At 42.2% G+C, this 13677-nt stretch overlaps 1 protein-coding gene across 3 annotated transcripts in view; it reads left to right on the plus strand.

Annotated features, from left to right (window-relative positions):
* The window catches only part of ANKFY1 (ankyrin repeat and FYVE domain containing 1), a 69717-nt gene that overhangs the window by 36606 nt on the left and 19434 nt on the right, over positions 1 to 13677 (plus strand). For all 3 annotated transcript variants that reach the window (XM_010847460.1, XM_010847461.1, XM_010847462.1), the window contains 6 exons: positions 207 to 356; positions 1841 to 2006; positions 7094 to 7298; positions 8692 to 8760; positions 8969 to 9168; positions 11226 to 11323. In XM_010847460.1, the coding sequence (XP_010845762.1) occupies positions 207 to 356; positions 1841 to 2006; positions 7094 to 7298; positions 8692 to 8760; positions 8969 to 9168; positions 11226 to 11323 (888 nt within the window). The remainder of the gene's footprint in view (positions 1 to 206; positions 357 to 1840; positions 2007 to 7093; positions 7299 to 8691; positions 8761 to 8968; positions 9169 to 11225; positions 11324 to 13677) is intronic.

Genomic DNA, 13677 nt, shown 5'->3' on the forward strand with positions numbered 1-13677 from the left:
TCAGCCTCTTTTTGCTTTACTTTCATCATCTGGGAATGGGGTACCTAATAAGAGTACCTACCTCAGGGTTTTTGTGAGAATTCAATGAGTTGGGAAATGTTAAAGTAGGGCCAGACACTTTCCAAGTGCTTCCTAAGAAATGTACATAGTCATTATTGTTGATATGTTGAATCTGTTCTGCTTTTCACTGTCTTTTTAATCCACAGGATGACTTACGGAAAGAGGACTTCAGCAGCATGAGTGCTCAGTTGTTATACAAAATGATCAAGTCCAAGACCGAGTACCCATTACATAAAGCTATCAAAGTAGAGAGAGAAGACGTGGTCTTTCTTTATCTAATTGAAATGGACTCACAGGTACTCTGCCTTTTCCCCAAACTGCACTGTACCTGTTCTTCTCTATAATGCTTCTCACTTCCTCTGAGCCATTCCTGGTCTTTTACGCACATGTTTCTACCAGTGGTTTGTTCAAAGCCACCTGAGCTTTTCCCCTCATACTTCTTAACATTCTTCCACCCTCTGTCCATCACCCACTTCCAAAGATACTTCCACATTTTTAGGTTGTCATTTCAGCAGTACTTAACTTTCAGGTACTGATACCTGTTTTAGTTTCTCTTTTGCCGCTGTTAGAAATTACCACAAAAATAAATAAACACACACACACAAAAATTACCACCAACTGGAATTTCCTTGGTGGCCAAGTGACTTAAGATTCTGCTCCCAATGGGGCTTGGGTTCGATCTCTGGTCAGGGAATTAGATCCCACATGCCAAACTAAGAGTCTGCATGCCACAACTGAAGATCCTGTGTACCACAACTAAGACACAGAGCAGCCAAATGAATAAATAAATATTTTTGGAAAATTTACTGCAAACCCAGTGGCTTAGAGCAATGCAAATTTATTATCTTGTGGTTTTATAGGTTGGAAGTCCGGTTGTTGGCAGGCTGTGTTCCTTTCTGGTGGCTCTAGGGAAGCGTGCTTGCTTGGGTTGTTGGCAGAACTCAGTTTCTGGTAACTGTAGGACCAGCATGCACATTTTCTTCCTGGCTGCAAGCTGAGTCAGGGCCATTCTCAGCTTCCAGCGGCCAGCACGTTCCTTCACCCAGGGCCCCTTTCCTCCCTCTTGAAAGCCAACATGTCGGATCTGGTCTTTCTCATGTCACATCTGTCTGATCTACTCTTCTGCTTCCCTCTTTCGCTTTTAAGGACTCACGTGAGTAGATAGATTGGGCCCTCCTTGCAGGTCTGGGGTCCTCTCCCCATTACAGGGTTGTTAACCTTAATCATATCTGCAGAGAGCCTTTCATTATGTGAGGTGACATAGTCACGGGTTCTAGGGATTAGGACATGGACATATTTGGAAACGGTCCTTCTGCTTACTGCACTGCCTTAGGGGAAATGGAGCTGCTCTAGACAGGTGTCTGTGTCGTGTGTTTTATCCTGGGTATCCAGAATCAGGGGAGACCTTAAACTGCCAGGAGGAATGAGGTAGTTAAGCCGCAGTCTTTCATGAAGATGCGAGCTGGGCCCCATCAGGCTGTCTGACCCTCCATCCTGGCACTTGTGTTCCTGCAGCAGCATCTGCATGTCCCTCTTGTGTCATCTTCCATGGGGTTTGCACCTGCTCTGTGATCCCTGCTAGTCCTGGGCTCCCGGAAAGGCATGTGCCCTGAGGAGGCCCAAGAGAAGTTTGTGAATTCAGTTGAATTTGGAGAGTAAGCTGTAGTAAGTTATAGGACTAAAATCTGATATTGTATGAGATGATACTGATGAATCAAGGCCCGAGATTCAGTTGTCTTCTCTACTGACTGTGTGCTGATGTAGGAATTTCTCTATGCAGCTCCCCGGGAAACTGAATGAGTTGGATCATAACGGAGACCTTGCATTAGATCTAGCCCTTTCCCGACGTCTGGAGAGTATCGCCACCACGCTGGTTAATCACAAAGCTGACGTGGACATGGTGGACAAGAACGGCTGGAGCTTGTTGCATAAAGGAATCCAAAGAGGTAGGAAGAAGTGTATTTTATGTTTTTCTCTGCGGGCAGTTTTACTTTTAGCCAAGTAAGCTTCAAAGACTCTCTGACCCTGTTCCATAGACTCTCAAAGCCTTCTCGAGTCTGTACTTGACAGGCAGCAAACAGAATTTGTGATCAGTGGGTCACAGGAGAGACTGAAGAGCTGTTGCCTCATGCCTTGTTGGTTAGGCTCTTCAGAGTGTCATTAGGACCCCCAGAAGAAGATTAGAGAGATGGTACTTACAGAAAAAAAGCATCTTTTACTTGTAAGCAGTCAATGTGTTACTTGCTCGTCCAATATACTACTTTCTTCAGAAACTGTGCCAGGAAGACTTTACTGGTATCAGTTACTGCAAGAGAAGGAAAGTTCCAGGAACACGAATATTAAAACCTATTCTGGGATTCAGAATATTCACTTCTACAAACTGGATTTCTCATCTAGCATGGCAAAGTGATAACATTTCATTTTGTTCTAGGAAAGTTATTTGAAATTATAGATCTTTTTGAGTACATTGTCATTAATAGTGGGAAGTTATGTAAGTGGCAGAATTACAATCAAAGCATTTTCATCTTACTGAATTAAAGGGGGAAAAGTACCAGTCTTTCCCATGGCCTTAATTCTTAAGTCCCAAATGGATCCTGCCTGACTCTATTTTGCAGTAGTCTTTTTCTTTTTTTTGGCCCTGCTACACAGCATGTGGAATCTTGGTTCCCCAACCAGGGATCAAACTCACAGCCCTTGCATTGGCAGCACAGAGTCTTACCACTGGACTGCCCGGGAAGCCCCTGCCGGAGTCATTTTTTTGGACAGAAAGTAAGAAGCCATATAGGGGTAGAGTTCCAATATGGCCTGAAAGCTGTCAGATGACTCAGAGCCTTCATTTTATAGAGGGATGGATGACTTGATTGAAGTACTTGGCCATGGCCACATTTTGTTTACATGTGGACATCAAAATCAGGACACACTGGTTTCTCCACATCTTAATAATGTGTATTTAACCTTCCAGTTGTGCATTACTATTGTGTTATTATCTCTGCTGAGCTTTTGCTGTTCACAAGTTGCTCCTAGCTGGTGGGGGTGTTGTTATTTCAAATATAGTCCTGTTGAAGCTGTGGCTTTGCCCTTTTTGGGCAAGTTTTAATATAAATCTCCCTCTGAGTCATGTGTTAGAGTGTTAAGCCTGCTGGCTGATGAAGAGGAAAATTTTGTTCATCATTGAGAAGGAAATCCTTAGAGTATGTGAGTGTCAAGAGCAGATGCCTTTTTCCCAAGCATCCCGCTGCACTGCACAGAGCCGCTGGGTGCTTAACACTGAGTGTGTGTGCAGTGGGAAAAGTTTCCACTGCATCGGGAACTATTCTTTCCCATACTGTTCAGTGTCTGAGATGTTTATTTTGGAAACAGATACACTTGTTACTAAAAAAACAATCTCAGATCATGTATCAGAATTTCCTCTTAGGGACTTAAATTCTTATGTGTGATGAAAAAACATCTTTGATGAGTTATTAAATATTTTGATGATTGCTTGGTTACAAGAATTGCCAAGAATTAGTGATGCATTTTTGATGCTTATTTTCAGATGATTCAGTCTTCCTCTCTGAATTTATGAGTTGCTTGCAAGCATGGGGGTTGCAGTGTGGGCATAATAAGCTTGATTGTTGCTCAGTTGGCAGAGTGTGGCATGGTGTGGAGGACAGAGTGCTGGCGTTGGAGCCTGAGGTACCACAGTTTGAATCCTGGCTTGTCCACTTACTCTGTGGTCTTAGACAAATCACATAAGCGTTCCTGAGTCTCCTTTCCTCACCTGTAAAGTGAGAATTATTCCGCTTTACTGGTTGTTGGGAGACTGTGAAACAGTAACACATTCAACCCAGTGACTGCCATGTGGTAGGCTCTTCCCTTGCCCTGTGTGAAATGCCATCACCAACTTCATTTACTGTAAGGATCTTTTTTCACTTTTCTTCTTCAGCTTGAGCTGTCAGTCTGTTGACCTGCCCACATGACTGAATTGAGTAATATACTTAAAATTTGACTGTTAACCTTACTTTAAGTTCATTATCATATAAGTGAAGCTCTTTAATACATGAGATTTTGGTCTGGTTGTGGGCACACATTAGAATCTCTCACCAGAAGACTCAGTGATCATCCTAATAACCAAGTGTACTGATCAGTTTATATCAAGAATGTGTCTGTAAAAGAGGGAGATTGTTATAAAAAAGAAAAAAGAATGAGTCTGTGAGTGAGCCTAGAGGATGTTCATGTGACCAGAGAGATGCTATCTCCTTTGATATGAGATGCTTTATCCTTTGATAAACTGGATCTGGCTTTTGACAGCAGAAAAACTTTTAGATGGGGGATGCCTATACCAGACTTTCAACCTATAGAACTGCCAGATAATAAGTTTGTATTGCTTTAAGCCACTGGATTTAATTTAATGAAATTTAATTATTTAATGAAAGTTAGTGCCTGGTCCCTGAATGAAACTTCAGTTAGAGAGCTTCATTGAAAGAAAAATTGCGTGTGGATTTTTTTAAAAACATTAACCGCATTGTTAGGAATATTTTTATATGGACAAGTCATTATAATAATGCCTCATTTCCTTCCTTGGCAGTGTTGAGGAGGGAAGTGATGAAGTAACCAGAACTGTTAAGCACCAAGCAATTTTTTTCTTAACGATTTTCTGAAAGAAACTGTTCTAAAATGTATTAGAAGTTTTCTTACTGTCAAAAAACTTTATAAATGGTGCTTTGGGCATTTTCTGTTCCCTCCCTTTGTTCTGCTTTTTTGATGTCAGTTGTCTGTTTCCTCTAGGTTTTATATCCATGGGCTGACTTTCTGTTAATGCGAAACAGTGTCAATTTTCAGTTTCCAATAATTCCTAAATAATTCTTTGTGTGGGGTGCATATATTGTATGTATGTATATATGTATAAGGGCTTCACTGGTGGCTCAGAGGATAGAGCATCTGCCAGCAATGTGGGAGACCCAGGTTCAATCCCTGGGTCAGGAAGATCCCCTGGAGCAGGAAATGGCAACCCACTCCAGTACTCTTGCCTGGAAAATCCCATGAATGGAGAAGTCTGGTAGGCTATAGTTCATGGGGTCCCAAAGAGCCGGACACAACTGAGCAACTTCATTTTCATATATGTATAAACTTTTTAAAAAAATTTTGGCTCCTATTAATAGAATAAATCTAATGTAAAAACTATGTTTCTTTTTAAAAGGGCTTAAGATATATAAAAAAATTTATCATGCCATCCACCTGAATCCGGCCATTGATGCTGTACCCTTTTCTGTATGCAGTCTTGCCCCAGTTTGTCCTCTGTGTGTATAGTGTATTGTAAGTGGTATTGTAAGTGTTTCATTGACACACCTTACTTTAGCTTTACTGTCTGTTAACTATTTAGTTTGGAATATATGCCAAGCTTAAAGGTAAACCATATTTCACCTCTCCTCCAGTACATTATATATCAGGGTTGTCATTTTAAGGCTCTGTGTCCTCATAATTCTAAATTTTCTTTCCACTTTCAGAATGTAGGTAGCTTTTTCTAAGATATTTGATTCTATTGCTGATGTATTGTTTCTATATATTCTCTTCTAGACTGAATCTTTGTGGGATTTGTCCATATTACAGATGAGAACCCCAAAACATCTTTGTGCATATGGACAGCAAAGGGCGACCAGCCTAGTCCCCAGATATACATGTTACCTGTTGCTTTCAGAGCTTTCAGAGCTCTACCGACATCTTTTTGTAAAGAAATCTAAGCTTTGGTCCTTTGCACACAATTCTGGTAAAGATTATATTTTCCCCTGCCCTCCCCAAGAAAAGAATCAGGCACAAATGAAAATATTTCAGAACGGGCTGGTTAGAGAACTCTTCAGTTACCCAAGATCATAACTGATTGGAATTGGAGCCATTCAGTTAAAGTGGAACCTTATAGCCTCAACTTGTTAATCCATTTTCCTCCCAAACATTTCCCTGATGTCTGTTACATATAAGACAGTGGATGGATACAAAAATAAATCAGGGTTTGCCTGGTGGCTTCGTGGTAAAGAATCCACCTGCCAGTGTAGGAGACACAGGTTTGATCCCTCATCTGGAAAGATCCTGTGTGCTGCAGAGCGGCTAAACCCACACATCACAACTATTGAGCCTGAGCTCTAGAGCCTGGGAGCCGCAGCTGCTCAGCCCATGTGCTGCACCTGCTGAAGCCTGCATGCCCTGGAGCCAATGCTTTACAACAAGAGAAGCCACTGCAGTGAGAAACCCAAGCGTTGCTCACCACAACTAGAGAAAAGCCCACACAGTAATGAAGACCCAGCATAGCCAAAAAAAGTTTTTTAAAAACTACAGAAAAAAGAAAGGAAATCAGACCCGGTCCTACCAGAATACATGGGGCCTGTGGTAGCCTAGCCGCCCTCACTGCCAGAGCTTACACACTCCAGCAGCAAGGTAGTCCCTTGGAAGAAGGAATAGAGTGGGTGAGAAATTCCAGTTGATTTTGAAATTCCATGTTTAAGAAGACTAGATAAAACTCATATTATTCAGATGCAAATGAGCACAGGAATCCAGATAACAGACTTGAGAGCTTGGCCACTCCTGAAATCCTAACACCCTTCTCAATGTTCAGAGCACAAAAGTGTGGCTGAAGAAGATGAAATGATATTGCAAGATAGAAAACTTCTCATAAATGCCTTTGTGAGAGCCATTGCAAGTATAACAGGTTAAAGGCAAGCAGGTACTGCTTAGGGACAGACTGTGATCAGGAATGAGGGAGGGAGGTAAATTGTGTTGGGGAGGAATCTTTGGAACTCTTTATGAGAGTTGATGACCAGAAGAATTTGAAGGATAGAAGCCTGGTATACTTAAGATTGTAATGTGATACTGCAGCGAGGGGTTGGGACGGATGATAGGAGGCAGTCAGTGGCTGAATTTGAGTATGTTAAGTCCACGATCTCAATGATGAGATGTTCTCTGTCTACACTTACTGACCAGTACCTTTGAGGAAGCACTGGTCAGAATAGCTCAGCCCGACTGTTGTCATCTGTGACCATTTCTTCTCTTGTTTACTTTCAAGGAGATCTCTTTGCTGCCACTTTCCTCATTAAGAATGGGGCCTTGGTCAATGCTGCCACATTGGGTGCCCAGGAGACACCATTGCACCTCGTCGCATCGTACAATTCAAAGAAACATTCGGCAGCTGTGATGTCTGAGATGGCACAGCTCACAGAGGCCCTCCTGCAGGCTGGCGCGAACCCCAACATGCAGGACAGCAAGGGCAGGTAAGCCGGGGTGCAGGTCGGCCGCCCTGAGGACGGTTCCCAGAGTGTTATTTTCTGGTGGCACGTTACTGGCAGATGGGGACCTCATGGTTTTTAGTCCAGCATTTCTCAGTCTGAATCCTGTTGAAGTCACAGACACTGATTTGTTTTGCAAATGAGAGACGACTAAGGCCGGAGGCACACGGGGAAGCCGTTTCCCTTTTGGGTAACTGCGGTCCTTGGGTTTTTAAGCAGTTTTTGGCATCTCCAGGGTGGTCATCCAGTCCGTCTCCTCCAGGGAACTTTCTTCCCTCATGTTTTTCAGAGCTAATCGGATACCTTGAAGAAGAGTACACTATCACAGAGCAGTCTGTTGCGTTTCTATGGGGCCTAATCTTGTTAACCCCAGTTCCACCTTCATGGACATGCTGCCTCTTTCGACATCTCTACGTGCATAGTTTGCTGTCTGCCACAGCACGTCCCTTTCCGCGCTGACAGTTGTGTCCTGTTCCTTTTGTCCCTTCCCAGAAATATTCGACTGAGGATTCCTTAAACTTTGGAATCTGAGAAAGGGTTGCTTGTCTTTGGAACAGTAGTGCGGGAGGCATTGAAGGGGAGTTAAGCCACCTGAAGCACCAACAATAGAGGACCCAATTTTTATCCTAGCAGCTCAGTATTTTATACCTTCAAAAAACCCTCTAAAAAAATAACCGTGAGGTGGCTGGAATAGGAAAATAGATTTGTGTGATGGCTAAGGTACTTATATAAGATGGCTGTCCATGGACTCAATGTAATGTCATAATTATCTCATTTCTCAAGATTTTTTTTCTCCTTCTGATGATTGTCCTTAATTTTTTTCCTTCCAGCTGCAATAAACTGTGATTTCTGTAGCTCTGAGATAGATGCCAGCCCGGGAGTCCCTGTGCTCTGTGGTGGCGTCTTCTTCAGGGCACATGAGGGCTAAATAAAAGCAGTGACAAGTGATAAACTGCCATTTTAGTCAGTTCCTGCCTGTTGCCACTCAGAATGTGTTTGAGTCTAACAGAGAAGTGTGGGAAGAAAAAAAATGTCAAAGTTGTGGAGGATAGGTAGGTGAAAGTAGGCGTACCTATGGCAGAAACTGCTGTTTCAAAAACACGAGTATATACACGTTCATTGAGTCAGCGTTTTTTTTTTTTATATCTTTTCCTTTCATTGATTCTTGTATTTTTGGCTACTGAATAAATTGTAACATATAATCAAATCCGTTTTCATCCTTTGATCCTTGGTCATGGCTTTGGAAAATTGTTTGCCAGGGTAGAAAAAGACTGTGGCAGAAATGTGGAATTTCCTGTGGATTCTAATCACCTCCTGCTGTGAGTGGTCCTGAACTGGGCATGTCCAGAATTGACACCTCTTCTTTTTCATCCCATAGGACTCCCTTACACTTGTCCATCATGGCCAGGAATGAATACGTGTTCAATCAGCTGCTGCAGTGTAAACAGTACGTAGGGAGCCCTGGAGCAATGAAAGGAGCTGTTGGGAGGGTGGGATTGTGAGTAGAAGATAATGCTCATAAAATGTCTTTTAGCACTATCAATTTTAAGAAGTAAAAGTAAGATTAAAAAAATGTCCTTCAGAATGAGACTGTTGACAGTACAAAGCATCTGAAGACAGTTGTACTCGGTGTTCACATTGCTTCCTCATTTCAGGTTAGATTTAGAGCTGAAAGACCACGAGGGCAGCACAGCTCTGTGGCTTGCCGTGCAGTACATCACTGTGTCTTCCGACCAGTCCGTAAACCCCTTCGAAGACCTCCCTGTGGTGAACGGGACTTCATTTGATGAAAACAGCTTTGCAGCCAGGCTCATTCAGCGCGGCAGCAACACCAATGCACCTGATACAGTAACAGGTAAAGCACAGAAGACCCCTAAGAGCTGATGCGCAATTCTGAGACTCCATGAAATACTTGTCAGTGTTTTTACCAAAACTTCAGAAACTGAGAGGAATGCTGTTATGAGAAGTATTTTGTATTTAATTTTAACCGTAGTAAAAAGTCTGATCTTGGGCTTCAAAAAATTTAGCCAGACCCTAAGTTAAGTCTGTTAAGCTGGAACACTTCTGTTTGTTTAATGCAGTGAGATTCAGTCTTTCTGGACTCAGAACTCTTTTTTTTACCCTTTTAAAAATCATATCCCAAAGGGCTTTTGTTTAAGTGGATATCTTTGGTATTTACCATATTAGAAATTTAAACTGAGAAATTTTTAAAAAATGTATTAATTAGTAATAATAACAAACCATTTTATGTTAATGTATAACATTTTTTATGAAAAATAACTTTCAAAACAAAATTTAGTTGGAAGAGTGACCTGGTTTCTAATATCTGCAACTATATTCAGTCTTCTGAGATACGTTGTTTGGTTAAAAAAATACGCCATCACACACTTAGTAGTGGGAAAAGAGAGGCATATTTTAAGAGCCTTTTCAGATAATTGTGGATGTATTTGTTTGATACTGTAGCAAACAATTTATCAAAGGATACTTTTTTTAAAGTTAGTTGCAGTATGGAATCTGAAGCTATATCAATGAACTTTTTGTACTGTTATATTAAAATCCATGGTCTGTATGTGCTTCGAATGGATCTTTTCTCCGTACATGATTTTGTAACATCATGCTTTAGCAGTTTGGAAAATCTTGTTTGACTGGGTTATGCAGATCTTCAAAATGATCATTTATTTAGAATCACATTTCTTAAAGAGGCTCACTTTAAGAAAATGTCTACCAGATACTCATTTTTTAATAACCATAGCTTATTAGTTGTCATTCTTTCAAGTAAAAATGGTGTTCCATGAAAAAAAAAATTGTTCAGTTTGCAGTTAAAACAGTGGCTTTCCTTTGTGACAGCTGTTGTTTCATACTTCATGCAGACTTCTTATTTGTCACACAGAATTTTATTTAATTCATTTATTTTTGGCCACACTGTGCTGCAGGCAAGATTGTTAACATTTCTTGCCGGTTCTGTCAACTTTACATACTTTGAGTTTTAATAGAAGTTCAGGAATATTATTTTTTCCTTGTTGCGGTTTTCACGTACATGTAATAACATAGCACTATTTTGTCTCATTGCTTTACCTTGTTTTTAGTACTGGTATTTAATTTGGGCTTTTCAAATAACATAGCTGTAGAACATGAGACTTCGTCTTTATCCAAAAAGGGCATAAATTTTAATAGGAAGAGACAGTAGTGTTCTAGGACTAAAACCACTTTGAGAGGAAAGGAAGGAAAAAAAACTGATTTTTTTCCTAAGATTTTTATTTAGAAAGCAGTGCTACCTAAAACATTTCTAGGTCAAGAATAAACATATTTAAGGCTGTAGGAGTAAAACAAGTGTTTAAGGAGCATTTTCTGATAGAACTTCAGCTCACAGTGTCTTGAGAATGGTTATTTACCCCAGAGGTTCTCAGAGATGACGTCCCAGCCCTCACTGCCCAAGCAACACTTGGCAACACCTGTTGGCAGTTTGATTGTCACAGTAAGGTTGAGAGGGCTCCTGGTGTCTCTTGGGCAGAAGCCAGGGATACTTCTAAATATCACACCGTGTACAAGACAGCTCCTCACAGCAAAGAATTAGCTGGCCCAAGAAGTCAGTAGCCCTGCTGCTGAGAGATGTTCTTACCAACCCCAGTAGGGAGATGTAACTTCCCTCTGGTCCTGGGTGGAGGCTAGCGGCAAATCCAGGAAGGAGTGCCTGTCTTCTGACTTCCAGACCAAGTGTTTGCTCCCCACCCAGGCTCATCTTGGTTTGTCCACACACAGAGAAGGCCTGTGTGGACTTAAGTAGTACCCACTTCTGGTGTGGGCTTGTCAGCTGTGAAAGGTGGTGGGGAAGGCAGGGTGTGTTGCGATGTGAACTTGACCTAATTTTTAATTTATGCAAATGAAAGAATGAATATGCCCATTTTCTCCTAGGAAATTGCTTACTACAGCGGGCAGCTGAAGCAGGAAATGAGGCAGCAGCTCTTTTCCTGGCAACCAATGGTGCCCACGTCAACCACAGGAACAAGTGGGTAAGCATGACAGGGCAGCCAGACAGAGCGGCTTTGCTCTGTGAAGAAATGGCAGTGGCCTACGGGTAGGAAAAAACAGATTAGAGTCTCTTCAGTGTTTGTTTAAAAAAAACAGAATACGTGGACATTGTTAAAAAACCAGCGTGTATCCAATGCTTTTATCCTCAAATATTGGTTGGTTGATTCATTCACAACCACTTCTTAAGCATTTGTGATGTCAGGTCCTAAACAGTACACTGTGGACTTCACAGCTACTATAGATTAGCAGACATGGACACAGACCTATCACGTTAGCATCTTAGTTTTTTATAACATTTTGCATTTGCTAAGGTTTTCAGGTTTTCCTTAGCAAATGCAAAGTGGATGGATTCGAGTTGGTGATATACGGGAAACCTGGTGTGCTGCAGTCCGTGGGGTCCCAAAGAGTTGGACACAACTGAGCAACTGAACTGAAGGTTTTCCTGTGTGCATGTTTATTTAGTCTGCGTCTGATGCCAAGGCAGATGTCGCAGTGTTAAAGGGTGGTGGATTGAGTCAGACGTTTCTGGCTTTACCAGATTTCCCACTTCCCTTTCTGCTGTACATGGTCTCAGGCAAATTGCTTGACCTTTCTGAGCTTCAGTTCTCATCTGTAAAGTGAGCTTAGTATTGATTTCAGAAAGTAAAATTAAAGATCATACTTTAATATATGATAAAAAGAAAGAAATTTATTTCTTTAATATAAGATAAAAAGAAATAAATTTAAGTGTTTATTAGTGTAGCATCTGGGATTTTAGAAACAACATGATAGTTATTTTTACTTTATAATTTTCAGACAGGGAGGATGTGCTCATCTTTAAGATCATGTTCATTTTATAACTGCTTTGTGCCAGGAGTCTTAAGGTTATTATCCCTTTCAGTTCTCACAGTGGATCTAGAAGCAGCATGTATTGAAGAGACATTAACACCATCTGTAAATCCCTCATTTCAGAGTCAAGAGCCTTGACACTCTGGGAGGTTAAGTGGCTTAACCATAAGTTACGTACTTTGTCAGTAATGGAGTCAGTATTTTGATGCAGGCCCTAGGACATGCAGTTGCACCTCTTTCAACAGTGCTGGGCAGGGCAGTAAACAGTAAGCTTAGTGTAGAAGACAATCCAATGTGTCATGGAAGCACAGGGGAGAGGGCAGAGCTGTTTTTTTTCTCACCATTAAATACCTACTGATCTATCCGCTCCTAAACCCACGGCTGGCCTGCTCTCCATCTAGAATGATGGCATGGCCTATAGGCACCAGTGACTGGTTTCTTGGATTTGTTCCTGCCATCATGTATCTCTGCCTCTGTCTGTCTCTGCTGTATCATCCCTTCTGCCCCCTGTTCATTTCTAATAGCTACAGACATGCTCTGCTGCTTCTCAAACTTGAAAAACATCCTCTCACAGGCCTACAATGTCTCTCAGCTGTACCTTCTCACCTTTGGCTGGCAGAGTGGAGGTCCAGGCTGGAGCCAGGAGGGAATCATCTGGATAAGCAATGGCTTATCCCAACCTCTCATACTGGATTTGGACCCAACAGGATGGGTTTCAGGGGAAACTGCAGTGTGATGGTCCATGGGACCTCTGTGGCTCTCAGGGGCAAGGGTTGGAGAGTTGTTGGACCTGAGAAGAGAAGGAGGGAACTGACCAGGGGAGGAATTGTTGTGGAAAGGGTGAATTCCATTTTGTGATTGTAGAACTCCTTTTTAAACATTCAGATGGGAGTATTCTGTAAGCAGTGGGAAAATTGGGTGTACACACAGGGGCTGGGGAGCTGGGTTTGAGAGTCTCCTACTTGTAGATCGTGGTAGAAGCCACGGGGGTAGCTAAGCGAACCCAGGGAGGCTGTGTGGGGGAGAAGGGCTGGAGCAGAAGACTGCCCCGGGGAGGAGGCTCTATGGGGAGAGGGGAGTCCCCCGGGGCTGGTGGGGGGAAGGAGCCAAATCCTTGTCACCCAGTGAGATCACAGTGGCAGGACCTACAGGAAATCCAGGACCCAGAAAATCAAGAGGCAGAAATAAAAGTCATTAGGTAGAAATGAGGAAATTATAAAACCCAGCTCAGAGAGTTCAAAGTGGTTCCCTTTGGGAAGCAACTTCCCTGGTGGTTCAGACGGTAAAGCATCTACCTGCAATGCGGGAGACCCAGGTTCGATCCCTGGGTCAGAAAGATCCCTGGAGAAGGAAATAGCAACCCACTCCAGTATCCTTGCCTGGAGAATCCCATGGATGGAGGAGCCTGGTAGGCTACAGTCCATGGGGGTCGCAAAGAGTCGGACACGACTGAGCTACTTCACTTTTTTTTTCCCTTTGGGAAAAGAAAATTTTCTTTTTAAGGAAA

This window comes from Bison bison, unplaced genomic scaffold, assembly GCF_000754665.1.
Source record: "Bison bison bison isolate TAMUID 2011002044 unplaced genomic scaffold, Bison_UMD1.0 scf7180017864249, whole genome shotgun sequence".
NCBI lineage: Eukaryota > Metazoa > Chordata > Mammalia > Artiodactyla > Bovidae > Bison > Bison bison.